Source organism: Epinephelus fuscoguttatus, linkage group LG6, assembly GCF_011397635.1.
Source record: "Epinephelus fuscoguttatus linkage group LG6, E.fuscoguttatus.final_Chr_v1".
NCBI lineage: Eukaryota > Metazoa > Chordata > Actinopteri > Perciformes > Serranidae > Epinephelus > Epinephelus fuscoguttatus.
Genome location: NC_064757.1, coordinates 28,592,915 through 28,616,139, shown reverse-complemented (window position 1 = coordinate 28,616,139; position 23,225 = coordinate 28,592,915). Strand labels below are relative to the sequence as shown.

Here is a 23,225-nt window from a genome sequence, read left to right as displayed (position 1 = left end):
TTCTTTATCGTTCTACGTGAGTATTGTTAGTGTTGTGCGCTCTTGATGCACATCCACCTTTCTGTCTCTCAGTCTCTCCTCCTTTATTTGTACTATATTGCTCAGTTTGTACTGAAACCCTGTGTAAATCTGTATTGTGATAATGTGACATTTCTGTGTCTCTGTCTGCACTGACCTAATGAAGCTCTCCAAACAGGTTCTCTGCCTGCCAAAAAAGACACTTTGGTCGCTGGGTCCTTATTTGACACTCCAAAATCTCAACAAGGTTGGAGTAGGGTCATCAAAGCAGTTTGACGTGCTTCATAACACTTTTGGTGTGTGGTCGGCCATTTAAAACAACAGGTGTACTTCAAAACGTGTGCGTCAGACTCTATTAGTGTGTTTGGGCCTGGAGGCAACAAAGCAAGCGAACATATGTACGCCATTACACACATACACATGCCCGCGAAAACAGAACAAAACAAGCCTCTGATTGCTACAGAAGAAACTCCGCTCAGTGAAGGACATCATCACTGATGCTGAATAATATCCACGCTGAATCTACATTCTCATTGCCGAGGCCTCTTCAAAAGACTGTGGGAACATCTCAAGTCTGACAAAAGCACAGCCTGACTCAGCACCCCACAACAGAGAAATCGATGGGAGTTGAAAAGTTTATCTTCTATTTTTATAGCTAACCATGGCTTTACTTAAAGTTAAAAACAATCCTCTTAGCAAAAAGCAATAGGTTATCATCCAAGGACCTCTCTGTTGTTTTAAAGGCATTATTTGGCATTTAAAGGATAAGGACAGGATAAGGATGGAGTTATCTTTTAATGAATTTCACCAAGGAGACCAAAACCAACAATGAATTTATCTTGCAAACATCTGTTAACTGTTTAACCACATGCTGATACATTTTATTCCTGGAGCCAACTATTGCGTTAGATGAGAACTTTTTATGTATTGGGAAAACATCTAGTCAGGATTGTGCTTCCATATTTATACTGCTTTGCTAATTAACAAGTGAAGCAAAAACTAGAATCATCGCCTCGCGGTTGTATGCCTCCGCAAAACAGTCAAGTAACAGATTACATCCATGTCCGTCCAGACTCATATGTAGCCATGACAGTTGACGATGCTTAAACTATGGATGCTGCTGCAAAGAAGCCACATCTAAAATGGATGTTTCATACACATCCTCAACCTGGCAGCACAAAAGATCTGTACAGTCTCCACAATTTATGAGTTATGATGTTGAATAATGGCCAGGAAAGTGTTTTTGCAGGACACTGTGATGTCACAGTGAGGTGTACCTTTGACCTTTAGATATAAAATGCCATTACTTAATCATTTTATTCTATAAGCCTTTTTATGTGAAATCTTGTCATAATTAGCGTATGAATGAGTTATGGCCCAAAACATGTTTTCCAGGGTCACAGTGCCCTTGACCTTTAACCACCAAAATCTAATCAGTTCATCTTTGAGTCCAAGTGGACTTTTGTGCCAAATTTGAGGAAATTCTCTCAAGGACTACTTGAGATATTTCGTTTACGAGAATGAGATAGATGCAAGGTCACAGTGACTTTGACCTTAAATCACCAAATCTAATCAGTTCATTTTTGAGTCCAACTGGACATTTATGTCAAATTTGATTTAGATTACGCATTTATAAGAATGGGATGGAAGAAGGAACGAACATACATCCGTATGAAACCCAAAAGCATCATGCATCTGGCTACGGCAAGGCATGGAGGCATTATAAACTATGGGACTATTATCACTTCACCAACTTTAAGCAGCTGAAGACGACAAAATGTGCAAGAATAGGAGCGTAGTCAATGGCGTGTTTAATTGGGTTCCCATTTGTTATGTTCTCTCTTTACCATCTAAAAACATTGCCAAAATTAAAGGTATAGTGTCTAAACCTGACTTGGAGAGACTTATCCATGCATTTGTCTCTAGTAGGTTAGACTACTGTAACGGCCTGCTCACTGGCCTCTCCAAACGGGCCGTAAGACAGCTGCAGTACATCCAGAATGCTGCTGCTTGGGTCCTGACCAGAACCAGGAAGTACGAGCACATTAGTCCTGTGCTCAGGTCTCTACACTGGCTTCCTGTGGCTCAGAGAATAGACTTTAAAGCAGCTCTGCTTGTGTACAAGTCTCTCCACGGCCTAGCACCAAAGTACATCTCTGACATGTTAGTGCCATATGAACCATCTCGGACTCTGAGGACCTCAGGGACCGGCCTCCTTGCTGGTGCCCAGAGTCAGGACTAAACATGGGGAATCAGGATTCCAGTTTCATGCAGCTAAAATCTGGAACAGTCTTTCTGAAGATGTGAGACAGGCCTCTACTCTGACAATGTTCAAATCTAGGCTCAAAACAGCTCTATTTCACTGTGCATATGACTGAAAGGATCTTATCTGCACTCTTCTCTTTTAAAGTTCATTTTATAATGATTATTTATGTTTTTATTTTGTATTGTGATTTTAATGCATTTTCTTGTTCTGTAAACACTTTGAATTACTTTGTGTACGAATTGTGCTCTATAAATAAACTTGCCTTGCCTTGCCTCTCTTCTTTTCATCCGTTATTAAGGGAGTAGAATTAATAAATGTACATGTCTGTCTACATTAGTGTTTGAGGGCACAAGAAACAGGGAAAGCAACAGAGGTGACATCTGGCTTCATATCAATGCTGTTTCCTGAATTGGTTTTATTTCTCAGGATGTTCCACTGATGTGCCTTCAATATCCTAGGGTTAGGTTTGACTGACATCCCTCATCACTGCGTCTCTATAAGCTCAGTTTGTTCAAATTCATAAATTCAAGAAAAATTTTGAATATCAGAAAGGAAGATTGTGGAGTGTGGAGGTGAACTGAACTTAAAAAAGACCAAAGCAATAAAAACCCAAATACAAAGTGAAGAAGTTATTTGCACCTGCACTGTGTTGAAGCAGAGCCGCAGTGACATCAGCATGCCTGCACTCTGACGTCAGCACCAACCTGAGAGGCCGACCTTTTGAGCGCTGCAGGCTTTTTGTTTTGATTGTCTTGGGGTCTGTATGAGCAGGGCACTTTTTTGTTTTTCATGTGGCTGTCACCACCTCGCCTCTGGTCACTCTCCCTCTTTCCCACCACTTTTTAAAAGCAGTCATCTGTCAGCTCACTGTTTAATGTCACTGCATCGAACTGTCTTTAGACCCATAATGCTGTTTGTACAGTTACTGTTTTCTGACTTTAATTAGCTTGTTATGATGCTGTGGCACATTTGACTGATTGTTCAGTGGTTGTGTGAGCACAAGCAGCAGTTGTTTATGTGACCATGGCAGACATGAACTCAAAAGCCCAATCCCATTTCTTATTTATCCCCCCAAGCCCTCATTTTTGAGTGCCCATGTGCTCCCTGGAACAGAGGTACAAGGGGTAATGGCTAGAATCTTCCCTCATGAAATGGGACAACCCTCTTAGAACCTGATGCGTCAACAGTAGATGTCAATGGCGTTTACATAGACAGATGCAATGATGACTATAATATTATTATCATCATTAATCTAAAGACAAAAGAAAAGCATGGACACAATTCGTTCACAAATTAACCTTCAAGCTATCAGTCGATCAAACAAGCCATCAAATAAAAAAGAACACTACTTGATTACCAGGCTGCTAGCAGTGCTCTGTAGGCTGGCATTGGCAATCTGAGTCGCTACCCTGCTTGTCTGCTTTGATATTAGAGGAGCAGTAACAAGTGCGGTAACTTTGCTGCTGGAGTTAAAGTTAAATATCAGGCCTCATATGCTGTCGAAGTTACAGAGACAGGCATGCTACTAGTGTTTTTTTTTTTTTGTTATGCTTGATATTTAAACATAATATATAAAAATACATAATATGCTGGCATGACATTAAACGAATAAGATGATAATTTTTAAATCCTCATTTTTTGTTGCTTGTGCTGCCATCTTGCTCATGATTTCTCATGACACTCGGTTTGGAGCGTGCCTCTGAAAACCCCGTTAGAGGGCCATGTTAACCCTTACACTTCACCCCACCCCCTTATCCCAGAAGAATCAGGACACCCTTCCTCTAGATGTGAACACGCACAACAGGGGGCTAAGGGCTATTCGGCAGGGGCAAGGCATGTATTATCAGTAGGGGTGGGGGATTCTTCAATGCATCACTATGCAGATGTGGGCAATTTGGCATTTATTTACAAATGTCAATAAATGACATGATGTTAACTGATCAAGAGAGGAAGAACTCAAACTCTTGGGGAGTGCAGCACCTGGACAGTCTAGAGTTAACAAGGCAGCCATTGCGAGCATGTTTTAATTTAATATCTAAATAATGATATTTGCGGGATGAATGTGAAGTAAATTGTGAATACTTTTTATGCAACAACCCAGAGACAAATGTTGCCAGAGCAAAGCAGCGATAACCAGTTATGTAAACAAAAAAGACTGGCTGACCAACACACACTCCAGCATTAACTAACTTAAAACACTTCTGTGAAGAAGACATTAACTCTCTGCTCAGTCCATTTCACCTTAAAAAACGCCTTCACCTGGCCTGCTCAGTGTCTTGGCCTTACTTGGAGCTAAAAGTGCAGCAGAGAAGCTGCCCTCTGCTGCTGGAGACGTTAAAACAACACAGTGGAGCACTCCACCTCCCCCTTATTTTGTTACTGTTATACAGGCAGGAGACTGTAAGATGATTCCATTTGAATAAATTCATTAATTAATGCAGTTAACTTTTAAAATTAAAAGGCTGTGAAGCATTTATTATTCAACAGTATGTAAATTACAAACTATTTCCACGGAAATACTGCAGTATGTAAACACTGGACACTACGCCAACATAAATATCCCACAAATGGACACAATCTAAGTGGCACTTCCTGGTTTTAAAGCTAGCAGTATGGAAGCATTTGGGCTATAAAGTTGATGCGAAAAGGGACCTGGACAAAAGCCATATTTTATGCAAGTAAATTGATCTGTTTATTTAGCTATGGATCACTACAAACACAGTTACTATGTTTTAAAAGTATCAAGCAGTCACTAAAAAAAACAATAAATCAATAAATCATGTATAGAAATTTAAAAAATTTGATGCATCAAGATGTATCTATGATTGTTTTATAATCTTAGAGTCTTAGCTCTCTGAATCAGAATCGAATAGTGGGGTGCCTGGAGATTCCTACACCTAATTATCAATTGGGCACTTAGGGGCCTTTTGGCATGCACCAACTGTACTGCTGACAGTAATCAATAACTGGAGAGTAATAGACAATTAGCTTAAGTTACACCAGTGCATTGCATGGTTAACATTGCTTTCAGACACCACTTAGGTTGGAGAGTGAGCTCAAAGGCAATAAAACAAACAGCCATTTAAAATAAGAGCTACATAGCTGCCTCAAGTTTCACTATTATTGCTTCAAGCCTTTGTAACGTTAGTGAGGCAAGATGCGATTTATTCAAGAGTCATACGCTTCCTTACAGTGATGCATTTAAAATAATACTGCATACAAAGAGTCCAGAGGAAATGATAAAACACCTGTACGGCACGATGCAATCCAAATCAATATCCCTGCAATACAAAACTTCCTTGGGGAAGCCTGTTACATTCGATTTTTGTTGAAACTCTGTCAGACAGGAGATGACTCAGCTCTGGTTATTTTTAAGGCCGTGGCTGATTTGGTGTTCTATAATGTTGCTCACATACTAATACATTTGAGTGCAGATACTGTGAGGTTTTATGAAGGCAATCTGATGCAGTCCAACTCCTCTATGACAGTTGGAGCAAAAACTCGACATTAAAAAGCTTCAGAAACGTATTCATAGCAGCTTTTTGTGTTATTTGCCCAACTTGAGCTGGTATTTTTTCTTGAGTAGTAAATATTTAATGATTTTTTTTAGTTTGTGTGAATCAAACATGATACTATGAAACAGAAAATACCATGACAAACAGAAATGCAATTGAAGATGTATAGAAAATTTGTGACTGTGTGACTGACACATACCTGTGATGGCTGACTTGCAGCTCTCCAAGAAGCTGATTCTTGAACCACTGGTCAAAGTCCACATTGTCAAACAGCTCATAAGCTGCCAGCCCCACTGCATTGTATACTGCAGACAAAACAAGGTACAACAGTAAGAAAATCATTATCATTTCGTCACAGTTTCCACAGTAGCACAGAGAAAAGTGCAGTAAACAAAAGTCTAAGTAATGAAAAAAGTTAAAAAGACATACAATAGCTCCATTCAAAAAAAGATGGCCTATGTTCCTGAAATGAGGCACAGAACACTAAAATGTGAGTCATCTTGTCATTGACAACTTCTTAAAGGAAATAGCCACATTATGTCCCCTACAGGACGTTCTTGTTTCACGTTTTTAATCACACATAGACACTGAAAGAAAACCTGACAATTGATGCAAAGGTTTGATTATTTTATGTGAGCAAAAAAACCTCAAACTCATGACTAGAGAATACAATATCTGAAAAGAAATGCTGTGGAATTGTTGGCTGCTGAAAAGCTGACACTGAGCTGCAATCCTGGATGGACAGCCAAGAGCTAAACCTTGCATTGCAATGGCTGAATAGCTGGAAGCTGGACTGTATTGCTTCATGTATAGCTGAACAACAGCTGGCTTAACTTGGTATGAAAGAGCAGCTGAAAGAGTATAAAGAGTTGGAATAATGGGAAAAGGATAAAGGGGGCAAAATATAGCGTAAGCCATGAAAGGTGTTTAAATGACAGTTCTAGTGTAAGGACTTACGTCAGCTTAAGTGTACAAAGAAGGAGATGAGGTGTCATTCAAATGTCATAGTTGGAAAAGGGTAAACCATCAGCTGAGGTCTAATCGTGTAAACACTTCAGCCTACTCGAGAAACCCCGGTAAGCTCCTGTTACCTTGGGACAACCTATTCACAGTTCAGCGATCTAATGTTCCCTTAGTTATGCTACCATGGGCACACTTGCATGTGTTTCTCCTCAAATGCTGACTATATGTTATGGTTTATGTGTGTCAGATTGTAAGATGTGCGAGTGTGTTGGTGCAATAGCAGCAATAATGTAGACTGCACTTGAAAGACAACAGGGAAAAAGTTGAAGGATGAGATTAGAGAAGATGATGACAGTATGAGAACAATATAATATCATCAGATAAAGGGAGAGAAGCCATTTGAGTGGAAGAGATGCTTCCTGTTACTATTTATATTTTATCTTTAAAGGTAATGAAACTCTGATGTGGCAAAAAGAATAAAGAGACAGGAAATAGACAAAGAGAAGGGAGGAGATTTAATATTACTTTAATTCTCTATTAATAAATAAGGCTGGGATAGGTAGTATATTGGGATCTATTGTATCTTTAAGCACATGTTTGTCTCTTTCACCTTTGCAACATAGCTAAAATCAGGTCTCAGATGCAATCAGCAATCCTAAAATTCAAGCATTTGTATCTACCAGACTGGATTGTCATAATGTCATGCCTGTGCCGTGCCAGTGCTAGAAGTCTTCAAATGGTTTAGAACGCCACAGCAAGAATCCAAAACTAAAACTAAAAAAATGTGATCCTATCACATCAGTTATAGCTTCCCATCATTGGCTACTGATCCATGTTGGATCAAATCTTTTAAGTGCTTCTAATTTCTCACAAAATTGTAAATGTCCACATCACTTCCTCCCTGACAACTTGCCTTTCTACCTGTCTGTCCTCAAACATTATCCTGCAATCTGCTCTCAGCATACAGAGCCCCTGTCTGTCCCCAGAGTTCAAAAGAAGTCAGCACAGCCACAGAGTTTTTTCCTATCATGCCCCTTTCCTCTGGTATACCCTATCTATGGACACCAGACATTCTGTTTCTGTTGAGGCTTTTAAATCCAAACTCAAAACTCATCTTTTACCTTAACTTTCAATTAGTTGCTTATTCTTTCATTATTCGGTTGGCGGGTCGGTCTCAGTCTCAATGTATAATTTTATGCCTGGTAGTCCTGCTGACAAAATAATATTAACTTTACGCCACTGCCTCTCAATAACCCCCTGTTGTTTGTGTTCCACAAGCACTGTTGTGTGCCTCTCTGTTTCTGTGTCTCTTTCTCCCTCCCTTTTTCTTTTGACTCAGGTTTCTCTGTGTGAGACCATCAGCCATCCTGGGACCTCTCTCTAGCCCTTTATAGGAATTGTGCAAATTTGCGGGAAAGACCAATCAGTTTTCGTTCAGCATTGGCAGTATAAAAACAAAATCGGGGAGTGCAGCGAAATGCCGCCTGTCTACTTTTGTTCATACACAATATGCCTTTTTCGGGGCAGTGGGGGGCGTGAGCAAGTAACAAAACGTGTATCTCAGCGTGTGACGTAAACAGTGATGTACTCCGTGGGAAGCTGCGGCTGGTAAGTCCTTCTGCAACTCTCTTGTAAATTGGTCCGTCCTTCACCGTCCCCATCATTATTTCACTTTTATTATGATGTCTGTCCTGTACACATGACATCTATCCCTCCTCAGTTACGCACGCTGAGGTTTCTTCCATATTTCCAAGCTGAAGGGTTTCTTCGGACTTTTTCCTTATCGGAATCGAGGGTCATGAAGGACAGAGGTGTCATAAGCACTGCAGACTGTGAAGCCCCCGCAAGGCAAATTTGTGACTTGTGATATTGGGCTATATAAATAAAACTGACTTGATTTGTGTGTGTGAAAGGAAGAAAAGCCAAAGCAAGACAGAGATATAAAACACTGCAGGTGTCTCTTGACGGAAAGATCCAAAAACTTATGGAGCAGCTAAACACCTCTCAGACATATCCTCTCTCATTTATCATGACAAAAAGATGGATACATGGAAGGACAGTCAGAAAAGATGGATGGTCCACAGGTGCTGATGCAGTGGCCAAAGCCCTTACAACAAAAAACAAAGCTTTGAGGGGCTACTATTTATAGGTAAATAAAACTGGCAGGACATTTGAAACTCTCGAGAAGAGTAACACAAGCATTTTTCTTCTGTTTCCTTCCTTCCTTGGAGGGAAGACTGGAGTGAAAAGGCAGCTGAGAGCTTTGTAGTGTGTGGGTCCTCACCATTCTTAATTCTTTTTTCGTACTTTATCACATTTGTTTTGTTGTTGAGAAAGTCCTTTGTTTGTTGTTCCTGACAGAGATGGTCTGCCTTGGAGGTAAAGTATAGTTATTTCCTGGTCTACAGCCCTGGTTTATTATTCTGGCTTTCCAAGATGTGATGTTCATAAGTTTTCAGTGGTCCAAAAGGGCCTCTCAGAAAGCTAATGGCGTAGTGAAATATACTTACTCAGTTCTTGTGCACAGTGTTTCAGAAAGGAGAAGATAAGCTGCTGCCAGTGCTGCACTAAAATGACAAATGTGGGACTGATACCAGGGCTCCAAAAATATGTGAACACCTCATGGATGTCTGCAGCAACTAAATTAAAAGCTTTGGTTTATATTTGGTTGAATGCCAGTTAGCAACATTTGTCAGCTACAAAAAGTCTCAGCAGGTTGTCTTGATTTTGTAGCAAATATGGTTGTTACGTAGCGCTGTCTGTTACATATGACAAATCTCTTTGTACCACATAGGGTGGGCCTCTGTGCCTGTTCCAGTCTGCTGCTCATTAAAGCGAAACAGTATAGATGGAGTGCTGCTCAGGTAGGGAAAAGGCGGCCCTCTTTGGAGATCCAACTACTTTATAATTGGTGAAGACAGCTGCGGTATTTAAGGGGGTAATTAAATAAAAAACCTTTCATATCTCATGGCTATTTAGTCATAGTAGCAGTTAAAACTAGACATTTTAACCATTAAGGCCACCATCAAGGCCAACATATTGGTATTTCACCTCTCTCCTTTTCTGTAGCACTCTCTTCTTTTTTAGGCATCTGGGTCCTTTGAAAAATGTCAAGTGCTTTCTTCCCTGTGTTTACTTAAAATGTTATTACTAAGAAGTTCTAAGATATCTAAGATATCTTTTATATATCCTTTTATGTGTTTATTGTCGTTTTGTCCTGATATGTGATTTCCTCTGCTGAATGTGTCTGTCATGTGACTTTACCTGTCGGAGCTAATCACATGAATACTTATACATACGGGTCATGGGACTACTTATGGGAAACAGCCAAAAAGACAACCGTTTTTTATTTGCCCCAATGAATGCCTTAATGGCTAAAACGCATAGGCATGTTTTAACTGTTGCTATGACTAAATAACTATGAGATATTAAAGTCTTTTAAAATAATTACCCTCTTGAGTACCTAATAGTTTTTCCAACAATTCTAATCTCAGTTATATGTTGGGTTTGGGGGCTTTTTACAGCAGTATAATTAAGGTCTGAAGCCCTGTTCGCACAGGAACAGTATTACCAAAGGACCTCACGTGATTTAGAAAGTACCCAACCCATGTGCATGTTATGCGGCACATCAGCACGCACACAAGTCTGTATTTTACTTGGATTTACTGACATAATTCTCCAAATATGATGCACATGACTAACACAGCACCACCAGCAGTGATTGTTTTTTGTTTTTTATGTAACAGCACCAATTCTGCCACACACTGTGACATGTCATCCATCTCATCATCTTTTGAGATTTTGCTCTTCTGATGGATTTGAGCTTGAGATGAATCTCCTGAATATGCACCCGAAATGCTGTCAAAGCTTTCATTTATAATTGTGAAAGCAGCCTCTGTATTTCTTGACAGTAGAGGAGGCAGGAAAATGGTGAGGAGAAAACAAAAAGCCTTGCAAAAATACATGTGTATACATACAACTCCAAATCACAGTTGTGTTATTTCACACAGTTTGCAACTAGTATTATTACATGAACTCTGAGTGTGCCAAAATCTGGTGGGTAATTTGAGATGGAATTTCTACTTGACAAATTACAGACATGGTCGATTCGCACAGGATTAAGATGACAGACAACCCTTGCACTTATTACAAATTACAAGTAGGGATAAACCGAAATGAAAATTTGTGGCCGAAGCCAAATAAAATTAAATGCTTGGCCGAATACCGAGTACCGAATACCAAATACAGTTGTTTAGTTTTTCATTAGTTTTTGCAGATGAACCCCCTCCAGATTAGTGTTGTCATGGTACCAAAATTGGGACCCACAGTACGATACCAGTGAAAATATCATAGTTCTAAGTAGCATCACGATAGCCCAGTGAAAATGAGGCAGATGTGCCTTTTGTCATTTATAAAAAGATAAATCACTTTTCTATAATACACCAATGATATTTCAATGGAATAAATTACCTACTGACTTATTCATACTTCAAAAACAGCATCAATAAGTGATTAACATAGGGGGGATCACGTCACATACCTGTGTGCCGCCGCAGCTCGGCTGTCCAGGTACTTTTGGGCAGTCATGATGCCAAGAAGAGGACATTATTGGAGCCGGACTTCTCCGTCGCCGGTAAGCCTTATCTTGCCGCCGCGGAGCACTATGGCTGCCGTATTTGACAGGTGACCCCCGTTCAACCCACAACCGGCGGGATTCGCCTTTCGTTTCTGCTGCTCATTGAAATCTGTACTCACACAGCGTGCTGAATGATTTATTTTGCTCGTGCAAAACTATTTTTAGCCGCATTTTACTCCGTCCGTCACCGCATGCTGTTTGATTACGTTATCAAAACACGCCACTATTATTCGGCCTTGCGTTTCACTTATTGCACCGAATACCGAATGTGTGTTTTTTTGCAATATTCGGCCAAATATATTTGGTTACCGAATATTCGGTGCATCACTAATTATAAGAGGTCCCGCGGATAATACTAGTCTTGGGAATAGGGCTCTAATCTATAATGATATTAGCACTTTCATAATTATCGACTAATTTCAGATTGCACCTGCTGTTATGAAGTGCTGGCTCTTCAGCCAGCTTTTGCTCTCAGAGCCACAATTACATGTCACTGCTGCTGCCACAGCACAGCTTCATCATCCAGTGATGTCTGCTGTTTTATCAACACTTTCAGCCGACTGCTGAGATCTCTGCAGGCACCCAGCTTTAACAGAGGCCCTAATAGCAGGCAATCCCAACTGTCTGTAATTTAGTTGTGTATGCCTTAAAACCACCAGAGAGGCAGCCCTGACCTGCCACAGTGTTATAAATACTAAAAGGAGGTAGAGAGGGGGAAAAAGAAAGGAAGGAAGAAAGAAGCAAGAAGGGGGAAACAAGGCGTTCGTGTACAGTAAGAATGGATTCACATAAAAAGCTACTAAAATGGGAGTCTATAGGTACAATTATCCTTTTCATGTGGTTATTCAGACTTTATGTCTTCACCTAAAATGACTGTAGCTTTATTAAAATCTCAATTTACCCAGCTCTCCCTTTACCATCTGTTTGAGATTGTGGTTGGAGAATTTTAATAAAGCAAATTTAACATCCTTCATATTTTGTGTTGCAGATAAAATTGTAATTTAGGCAAAATCAGACTCTTATAAGTCCAAATCACTCATTGAACACACCTTGCATAACAGATGATAGCAGTTATTAAACCAGCAAGAGAAGTTAAAGCCTTTGACGTACCTGCATCCTTCATTAGCAGCTGAACGGAGTCTTCCACATTGGTTGGACCTGCAAAGACAGAAACACTCTGGATTATTTTATTGGTCATACAGTCAACATATTTCTCATCTGATTTATTGGACCCAGTTACCACATCATAACACAGCTGCAACCTGAACAGACCTCGAATCAACAATATCAGTCTTGCCTCAATCATTTAACTTGTCTGTTTCCTCCCTCTCTATTAGTTCTTGTTGTGTACTCAGTTCTCAAAATCAATAGCCACCTCCCTTCAACCATAGAATTACAACAATCTGGCGTCTTCCTTGCTCCAGCAGAACCCATTTCCACTCTGTCACTTGAAGACGAAAGCAGCTTGGGAGACAGGCCAGAAGCGGACCCTGTAATCTGGCTGTTTGAGCAATGGCGCTGCTAATTCAGCAACAGAGCAAGAGCTACACGCCAGTGCCACCAGGGGACCAGTGGCTGAGTGGTGTATGTGTGTGCATGTGTGTGTGTGTGTGTGTGTGTGTGTGTGTGTGTGTGTGTGTGTGTGTGTGTGACCATCTAGAGGGCTCTGAGTGGTTGTAATGGTGGAGGTTGTCCCTAGGGAACTTGAAGGTGCTGTCAAGCTTATAGATTGCATGTTACACATACTGTGAATGCTAAGAGCAACATGGACAAACCCACACGCTTTGCTGCCTTCTGATATATGAAATATGTATCACTTACTCTGAGGCAAGGCAACATTTCATGATGGGAAATGGGGTCTGACATCTGAGGCCCATTTTGTGTTACAGGGAGGCAGTCTGTATGTGCAGTGCAAGGCAAGGCAATTTACTCTGTGCAGTATCTTCAAACGCAAAGGCAAAAAGCCACAATCTGGGGAAAGGGGTAACATTTTACTGGGTTTTAATAACCAACTATAGGAGCATTAAAGAGCACTAAGGTTGATTAACTTTTTATAAAATTAACTCAAAGAGGACCAGTCTATACATTGCTGACCACCACACAACCAACTTGAACGTGCCCGGGTGTCGTCTGATAAAAGATATATTCATCAAATTCAGTGCCCAATATCGCAATTTTCCAAGCTACTGTAGCTGTCATATTTAGCTGGACCCGCCTGAGTGCAGTTCCCATGGGAACGCAGCCAGTTTCATCTGAAGTAGGTTGAAAAAAATAATAGAAGCAGACAGGTCTGTTGCCAATGTGTTTGTGAGAGAGAGTGGGGCAAAGAGGGGCAAGTGTTGGAAAAAATATCAATTTATCACTACTTAAATTATTTAAATCTTTGAAACCGTTTAAATACACTGTGCTTACTCTCCCTTATTGTTAATGTTTACCAGAGTTATTCTGCTGTTCTCTGCAACTAACCAAGAAAAAAAGTTTTCTCTGTCTTATTATAACCTTCATCTTTCATAAACCTTTTAACTTGTATTCCCTCAATGTCAGTTTTTCCTGTGGTATTAAAAGTGGCATCGAATATCAATATTTGTCAAGGTATTGCACCTAAATTAGAAATTCCAGTATCGTGACACTACAAGGAGGGGCTGAGCAAATCAATGCGCTGCCCGCAGCTCTGCATTGAAATAAGTTTTTACCCATATTAAATAGTAAAAAAAAAAAAAAAATCATTATGTGGCGGTTAATGCTGATGTTGTGGTGGGTCACCGATAACAAATCAATGTATAGAAAATCCTGAGAGCTCTGTCTCTTAATGTAATACAGGTCAACAGGCTGCACCTACACCAGAGATGGCAGCGGACTGGGGGGTGGGGAGAAATCCAGACAGGGAAGATGGGAACGCAACATGGGAAGTGTGGACATTTGTGTTGCTGTGTGGGGCTCCGTTTCAGAACCTTTACACACCTAGCATGACTAAAGCATACAAATTAATACTGTACCCGCTGTACCTGAAAAAAATGGTGATAAGTTCATGTTTCCTTGCAGTGAATGGATGTTAAATGATTGCTGAAAAGAGAACAGACTTTGCTTTTGGCATGCAAAAATATTTTTGATTTGACATTTAACCGACCCTGGAGATTCTGCACCATATCCAGCAGCACCGGTATAAGTGTCTGGTTGTAGTTGTGGAAGATATCCAGGAACAATACTTCTGTGCAAGGCTATATAGAGAAAGAGAGCAGAGGGAACAAAGAGGAAGACAGTTAATTGGCAGAATAGATGGTACACTATATGCAGAAGCCATCATAATCGTTCATTTTGTTGTTCTCCCAGCTCTCCCCATTCTTAGCAGCCTGCTTTAGTTTGGGTTGGGCAAGTGATGTCAGTGCATTCCTCTATATACACAGAGAACATTTTACACAAAGAGGCTTGTGCACAAACACACACAAACAATAGCAAGCGATGCATTGAGCTCCCGGTTCAGTAAAAAGTCAATGTGAAACTGTCAGGGGATTTGTGTGTTTGTGTGTGTGTGTGTGTGTGTGTGTGTGTGTTAGAGAAATGTGCACCCACCTTCAGTAGTTTATTGGGTTTAGACGTCGCAAAAAAATCAATATTAAATAAATAAAGGTGTAAGGGATTTGACAACATGGGCCAGTGCATGAATGCATGCTGTTTGGGTCATCTCACAGGATGTGGCAGGGGTATGACCTTTCCAACCTGTGGCAATCGGTCAGGTGACACTTCCGAAAAGCCAATCCAGCTTTACAGGATTAAGACCAACACAAACCCTTGTTCTGTTGGGAAAATATAAGCAGCTGGTATTATTGATAGGGAGAGGACATCTATATAATCAGCCACTGGGATTGGCAACCATGGGAGGAATAGATGGATCGTGACATTTGATCCATGAACCATGCTGAGCACCACAGTGTGTTAATACGAAGGTCAAACGATGATGAACACTGTATGGGAAAAGTTACAGGTTCCTGTGTCAAGAGTTATACTACACAGACAGGAACATATTTGTATACAGGTTTGCAGAGACGCTGACATGGATCTTTGCATTCTTCTACTTTCAGGGACTGTGATTATTTTACAGCGTAAATTAATTCAAAGATATTGTTAACTCATTTTTTTAGTATCTGAGAAATAAACATAAGTGCTATAATGTTCCTCCTGTAATTGTACAGGCCTGGGGGGGCTGCCAGGCCAATGGTAACCTACAGCTGGCCAAAAAATGCCAAACAGCCATTACAGTGTTTCCCCTGTATTCATTCTGCAGAAACGCACCACACACTGTTAACTGCAGTGGTGTCCTAACAAAGGAATATTTAACACATGTTTCCCAAGAGGTGCATAGGTGAGGGACAAGCAGAGCATAGACTCACAAGTCAGTCTTTAGACACTTTGCTTAACTAAAGACTGATGACTTTCTCCCTGAGAGTTTGCAATCAAAACATAGTTCTGGATATTATGTAGAATTTCTGCCAATAGATGCCCCTATGTCCTAAACACTGAGCCTTAAAACAGATTGGTGATGCAGTCTTGCAGTCACTGTTCTCATTGTTAATGGAAACTCAACTTCTGGCATGTGCTCCTGGTGTTTTTCACCACTGTTTTGGAAGAAGGAAATAATTGGAGTAACCCGGGAACCAGCTTTAAAAGTGACATGTCCTCTTTTTAAATAAGCACTGTGTAGTCAATCTAATTTATGCCAATGGGAGAGGTGGTTCATGTCGATTTTGAAAAGGCTCTCAAGTGTTCATTTTGAGAATGAAATTTGGTGTGGAGGTAGGTGGTAACGGCCAGCCCATCCACCAGGCCAAAACTTTCACAGGAGAAATACTGTAAAACTCTTGGGCCTCTCTTCAATTTATAGTTAAATCCCTTTTATTAGGCCAGCTGGTGTTTATAGCTTTTAAAGTGTTCATCAGTTTTTTAAGTATTTTAACAAAAACACTTACTGAACAAAAAGGAACAGTGATGCAATAAAAATTGAGAAACACTGCTCAGTGTTTTCTACTGAGAATTCTGAAGTGTGAGGTAATTAGCTTTCTAATAAGCTCTCATGTGATGCCACTTTTTTTCTGCTGCACTGTGCTCAAATGAAAAAGAACTTTTACAACAAGACCTTGAGGTTCAATCAATCAACGTTTGACTCTGCTTCAAAAACAGCAGAACAGAAAGTTGTCATCTGAAGTGATGAAAGTAAGTACATGGGGCTCAACACTGAAAGAGAGGCAAAGAGAAATGAGGGGTAGATAAAAAAAATATGACATTAAATAAGATATTATGTCATGACACAGAAAAACAGCTGAAAACAAACCACAGCTACAGAGACGAGATCGAAAGCCCTGGAGACGACTAACAGTTTAATGATGCTACAATGTATACAGCTGCTCCTTGCCACCACATAAAATACTGTATTTTTTAAAATACGGCACACACTAAAGGATATTTGTAAAAAAAAAAAAAAAAAAAAAAAAAAAGTGACATCACAGCCCCAATAAACTGAAATCTCCTGCAGTTATGGTTCTTTTTATCAAAAAGAGTGGACTTAAAGGGATAGTGCACCCACAAATGAAAATTCAGCCATTATCTACTCACCCATATGCCGACGGAGGCCCTGGTGAAGTTTTAGAGTCCTCACATCCCTTGCAGAGATCAGCGGGTAGAGCGGCCAGCACACCTAATGGCAGACAGCGCCCCAGACTAATGTCCAAGAACGCAAAATTGAATCCACATAGTATCTCTATGCTGCTCATCTGTAGTGACCCAAGTGTGCTGCAGCCGCAACATAAAAAGTTGTTTCGAAAAATGTCGTATGAACTCTGTTTTTAGCCTGTAGCTCTGACTGCTTCTCTGTGCTCCGTGCTCACGCGTGCGCACTCAGGGTGATCGGTGATCTCTGAAGAGCAGCAGTCTCATCAGTACTGATGTCCAGATTCTCAAGTGCAGGCATCGCCAATTCCCAGTCTGAGCAGCAAAGACTTTCCTCATCTGTTGGCATTGCTTTGCATTTGAAACAACTACACCACCAGGTTTCCAGTGCTCGACTCCGGTATTCTGCGGCTGGCTGATGCTCATGAGCTGCGGCGGCTGCTTCGTCCAGTAGCCTGAGTTCTGTGCGTATACTCGGGCTCAAACAAATACGGCTCAACAAAGAAATGCTGTTCCTCCTCAATTTCAAAGTCTTCAGACATGTTGGGCTGTCCTTTGCTAAAAGACCGTAGTGCAAATTATCTTTTCACTCTGTGGTTACGTTGTCTCTCCCTGCGGTGCATGTGTCACGTGATGTAAACACGGATGAGCAAAGCTCATGCTTTCGCTGGTCTCACACAAGCACGCACACGTGAGCGCGGAGCACAGAGAAGCAGTCAGAGCTACAGGCTACAGTGAGGCTAAAAACAGAGTTCATATGACGTTTTTCGAAACAACTTTTTATGTCGTAGCTGCAGCACACTTGGATCACTATGGATGAGCAGCATGGAGGTACTCTGTGGATTCAATTTTGTGTTCTTGGACATTAGTCTGGGGCGCTGTCAGCCATTAGGTGTGCTAGCCGCTCCCCCCGCTGATCTCTGCAAGGGATGTGAGGACTCTAAAACTTCACCAGTGCCTCCATCGGCATATGGGTGAGCAGATAATAGCTGAATTTTCATTTGTGGGTGCACTATCCCTTTAAGCATCAAGTTCTGTTTTTGTCTCACTAAACGTAAACTTTTATCTCAGCAAATTAGAGATTTTTGTTGAAGCACTGAACATTTTAAGTTTCTTTTTAACAGCATTCCTCTTCTTACTGTTTGTGCTGTCGAGCGAGGCGCACCAGAGAGTTGCTGCCATGGTTGAGGACTGTGTGTACAACCACCATCACTGTGCACTTACAAACACAAAAGTACTTGAAATCACGGAGGACCACTCTCTGTCTGAGCTTCTGCTTCCCCCTTCTCAGGTAATCAATATCATTTCTTAGTGTGTGTGTGTGTGTGTGTGTGTGTGTGTGTGTGTGTGTCTTCACTTACCCGTAGACTGTATTTCCAAGAGTCACCACCTGTTTCTTCAACAGCTAGGAGAGAAGAGAAAAGAAGAGATCAGAGGAGTGGTTGTCTGTGGAGGACTACTGTCAAAGTTAACACTGCTACAAGCGTAAACTACATTCTGGGCTGACAAATGTTTATCTATTAGGAAACACTGGTCTGGGGATTATACATCTGTCAGAGCTCTTGTCAGGGCAAAAGTGCAAACATATTTTTACACACTTGTGTCTTTCTGACTACAGTACTGAATCCAAATGTCACCACACTGAGCTACAGTATTATGCCCTTATGATCTCAGCTTTGTAAAGTCAGTGAGTGTGTAAAGCTTTATTCATACAGCACACACACAAAAACGCATACATGATTAATATAAATGAATGAATTAATCAAGTCAAAATAAATTACACCATATAAGACAGCACAATGAGAGACAGGACTTGGTTCGATTGGGCAGGGAATGCCGAAAAATTTCACACCTTCATTTGGATCAGTTCACTTTCACACTGTACTTTTTAAAGTGGACCAAACCATCTGGACAACGTCACGCAGTTACAACAGCTGCTCATTTGGGGGCGGTATTGCCCAAAACTACCAGAAAAAAGCATGAGGAAGACGAAAACCCAGCTCATCGATTGGTCAGGACCGAAAACGGAAATCCATCCCCTTCAGCCGGCTTCGTCACCACAAAAACACCAGGGTTCACTTGCAAGTGAACTGAGACCCCCAGTTTTCAAGCAGACCAGAGTTCACTCATTTGGTCCGCACCAGAGTTCGAATAAGCGTTCACTCCATTCCAAACACATCAAACTATCCGTGGAAGTGGACCAGGGTTCATTTAAAGCGAACCAAATAGCACCAGTGTGAATGCGTCTTTAGAGACACAATACACACAGGCCTGCATCAGGGAAAGCCACATCAAGGGGACTCAAATGCTAATGAACAGAAGTAGGTCTTGAGCCTGGACCTAAAAGAGTCAATGGAGGGGGCAGATCCTCCTCATTGGGAGAAGGATGCTGTTCCACAGTTTGTGGGCAGACACAGCAAAGGCACAATCAGCCCTGGAGCATGGGACAGCCAGGAGCCCCTGGTCAGCTGACCTGAGGGACCTGGGCGTAGAATAGGGGGTTAGAAGGTCTGCGATGTAGGATGGTGCCAGACCAGTAGCATGTTAAGTATTGCTGCTTTAGTAAAAACCCACCTTCTGCCCAGTAGTTTATAATTCTTGATCTGCATAATAAAATGCTCCGTTGCTTTACATCACACCACAGTAATGCCATTAATGGTAGTGGATGAAAGTTGCACGAAAACCTTTTGTCTGACTGCACAGATTATCACAGACAAAACACTATTTAAGTAATCACTATTAGAGCTACTATCCATGTCTTCAGCACCTAACCTTAATGCATGAATATGACATCACCACAATACAATAAATTCTGGTGAAGTCTGCATCCAAGGCCACATTGCTGACTTCAGAAACTGCTGAAGTAAGTAACCCTCGTCATTCTGGACTGAACATGCCTGTTAACTCTGCCAGTCTGCAGCTCCAGATAAGTCTGTGCATTTGGATTCAGCCTGTGTGTCTGGGGAAGTGCTATTACCAAAGCTCTCAGGGTCCTCTTCCCACATTGCCAGCTCTTCCTCTGTGAGAAGGAAGTAGTGTGAGACAAGCCGGCGTCCAATCTCTGTCAGCGTGGGGTGTGTGAAGAATGCTGTCTTGATCTTGTGAGCCTCCAGACTCTCTGGTTTACTGTCTGAGGGCGGGAGGAGGGAAGGAGAGGAGGGAGAGTAACAGAGAGAGAAGAAAGAAGGAAGAAAAGAAAGGTATTTAGCTATCCATTATTCTGTCAAACAATACACAGTCATATTAGCACTATCTTCTGTTTATACTTCCCTATACATCAGAGGTTAAAATCTAATTTACAGTGACAACATTAAATGCAGTTTAATCAATACCAAGTCAAACGTAGGCTGCATACTCAAATGGCTTAATTTCAGGATAAAGCCTTGGCTTGAAACGGTGCACAAAATGGTAAAAGGAGCAGTTCAAGTAATCAAAGGGTTACCACACATTTTCATGGACAAAATTTCAAAACTTTTCCGTAACTTTTCAAGGACCCATAATAAAATTTTCATTTCAGAAAAGCACTTTTCTAAACAAACATGCAGGAGAGTCTTGCTTGCCACCACACTATGTCACATATACACGTAACATCTAAAAGCTGAAGGCTTGGCTGGTGTAAGTCCTGGAAAATGAGAAATGTGCAAGTGTTTTGTTTGTATTAAGCATCAGATAACTGTTAGAGTGAATTTGCCTTACTTGACATTGTACACTCCTTGATGCGACTACTGATCATCGCAATGTCGATGCTGTAACGATTTATCGTGCAGCTCTATGTGGACGCATTTTGGAGCCACGTTATGCCAACAGCTAACTTACAGAAAATAAATTTGCCCTTACATTACATTACGAGGAAGGTATTCCCGAAATATTACTGTAACAATCAACCGCATTACAAACAACAAAATTCCATGACTTTTCCAAAACTTTAAATGACAAGACATACTTTGATATAAGCAAACATGAAAATTTAACCTTACTTCCAGTGGCAAACCGTTACCCAACTAGACAGATTTCTTTATTTTTTTTATTCATTAAACTTTAAAACTTCCACTTTACCTGTGGCCCCTGACGTCCATGTCACCAGTCTCACACAGTACTAAGGTCCGTGCTCTAATACTCTCAGACACACATGGGTCTTCCTGTCTGTCCATCTGACTGACAGCATGGCCCTAATAAATAAGTTAGACAGCTGTTCTGAGCCTAGCTGGATCATTCAAGGCTCAACGTTCCCTTTAGCTATGTAGCCTCACTATTCAAAATACTTTGGTTTTTTGTTTGGAAATTGGGAATAGAAAGCAAACCTGAAATCGAACTTAACTCTGTTGACGACGACACCCTCAAATACTCAAACATGCAGATGAAACCAAAGCATTAACACAAAAACCACTAAATCCATGGCTCTGTAGTCTGTCAACTAACGATTGCTCAGAAGGAAGATCTTCAATAAGGCACACCAAAGACCAAACTAGCTGGCAGAACAAAGACATAGTGCTGTGCTCTACAGCTAATGAAGCACTTGAGGCCTCTGTCAGCTTGAAATAAACATGAGCCGTGGTGAGGTACGGTGACGCAGATGGTATTACAGCATTGTGCTTTTAAAAACACTGTCAGTGATGAGCTTTGAAGAGCTAGTGGCATTTTCTGTTGGCCTTTGAATCACAGACCTAAAATTCAGATATGTCTGGCTTTCATTTCTTTTTTCTCTTTAACCATGTCTGCAATCACTTCATTCATCTCATTCTCTACCCTTCCCAAAGTCCTTATGTCCTACCTTCAATGTTCTTGGAAGGTTTGTAGGCATCGTTCTTTACAATCATCTTGATGAGGTTCATGCATTGAACAATGAAGCGCTCAAAGGTCACTCCCTCCCCTGCAGCTGTGAACAGATAGCTGACTGCAAACTCCAGGGAACGCTGGATTAGAGGTATGAATGCACATGGATGGTACTCCAGGAAATCTAACAACTACACAGAAGGAAGGAAAGAAAAGTACAGAAGGGGACAAAACACAGGGGAAAGGAATGGAGTAAGAAAAAAATAGTTAGATGCTATAACTGGTCTGCAACGTCCTCGATGCAGACATACAATGTATTCATTAATGACGAAAAAGACATTTGTCATTTCTTATTTTATATTAATATGCAAGCCAACTCACAACTTTAGTGTATAGTATGATCGTCTTCTCCAGCTTTTCTCTGCATGTGCTGTCTGGACCGACTTGCCGACCTGAAACACAAAGCAACCACACAGTATTGTAACTGAAACAGCAAAAGTATACTTAACACAGAGCATTCACAGACATTTTGGCAATATAAAGATGGCCAATAATTATTTTAACGTGAATTCAAGTAACCTTTCCAGCCTATGAAGAGCTTGGTGGTATTTTTGGGGGATCCATCCACCAACAACCTACACACTGAACTGAAATATCAAGACCAAACTCGCCACTCACGAGAGCAGAGACCAGTTTTGACTAGCCCTTTTCGGAGAGACCCCTAGTCTCTATATATAGACTGTAGGCAAACCCCGGAGATCTTGCCTCCGGAAGAAGAGCGGAAGAGCCCTGGTTTCTGGTTGTAGGCTGTTTGTAGTCCGTGTGATATTGACCAATCACGTTTGAGACGGCTGCAGTTGTTGCCAGGTTAAACGGTCCGTGCGGTGAACTAACGAGGCAGAACATAATTGGCATCACTGCAAACTCTGAATCCATCGCAATGGTTCAGCATATTTACTTATTTCTAAACGGAAGTCGGAAATGGAAATTCGCCTCCTCCGCCTAAATCAAACCAGAATGCCAAAAAATTGGGGGTCTGCCCCCAGAGGCTGTATCGCCATCTGCTGGAAGTCAGATGCCGAATACAGCCGATGGGTTCAGAGAATGAGAGACCCCCAACTGCTAGCCTGTCCAGGGGTGTGCTAACACATTAAGGTAACCCATCTCCTTTCTATTTTCTTTTTTTTTCCTTAAGATATTTTTATGGAAATTTTTTGCCTTTAATTGATAGGGAGATAAGGATAGAGAGAGAGGGAGAGACATGCAGCAAAGGGCCACAGGCTGGAGTCGAACCCGGGCTGCTGCGGCAACAGCCTTGTACATGGGGCGCCTGCTCTACCACTAAGCCACCGACGCCCCCCTTCTATTTTCTCTAATCTTTCTCACCCTTTAA

The 23,225-nt window shown here is 41.2% G+C and overlaps 1 protein-coding gene across 1 annotated transcript in view; it reads right to left on the bottom strand.

Moving 5' to 3' along the window:
- The window catches only part of ipo11 (importin 11), a 187,434-nt gene that overhangs the window by 118,982 nt on the left and 45,227 nt on the right, over positions 1–23,225 (bottom strand). The window contains exons 9-15 of the mRNA XM_049578323.1: positions 22,214–22,284; positions 21,831–22,023; positions 20,037–20,189; positions 18,421–18,464; positions 14,526–14,616; positions 12,509–12,556; positions 5,999–6,104 (exon numbers count right to left, since the gene is read on the bottom strand). Of these exons, the coding sequence (XP_049434280.1) occupies positions 5,999–6,104; positions 12,509–12,556; positions 14,526–14,616; positions 18,421–18,464; positions 20,037–20,189; positions 21,831–22,023; positions 22,214–22,284 (706 nt within the window). The remainder of the gene's footprint in view (positions 1–5,998; positions 6,105–12,508; positions 12,557–14,525; positions 14,617–18,420; positions 18,465–20,036; positions 20,190–21,830; positions 22,024–22,213; positions 22,285–23,225) is intronic.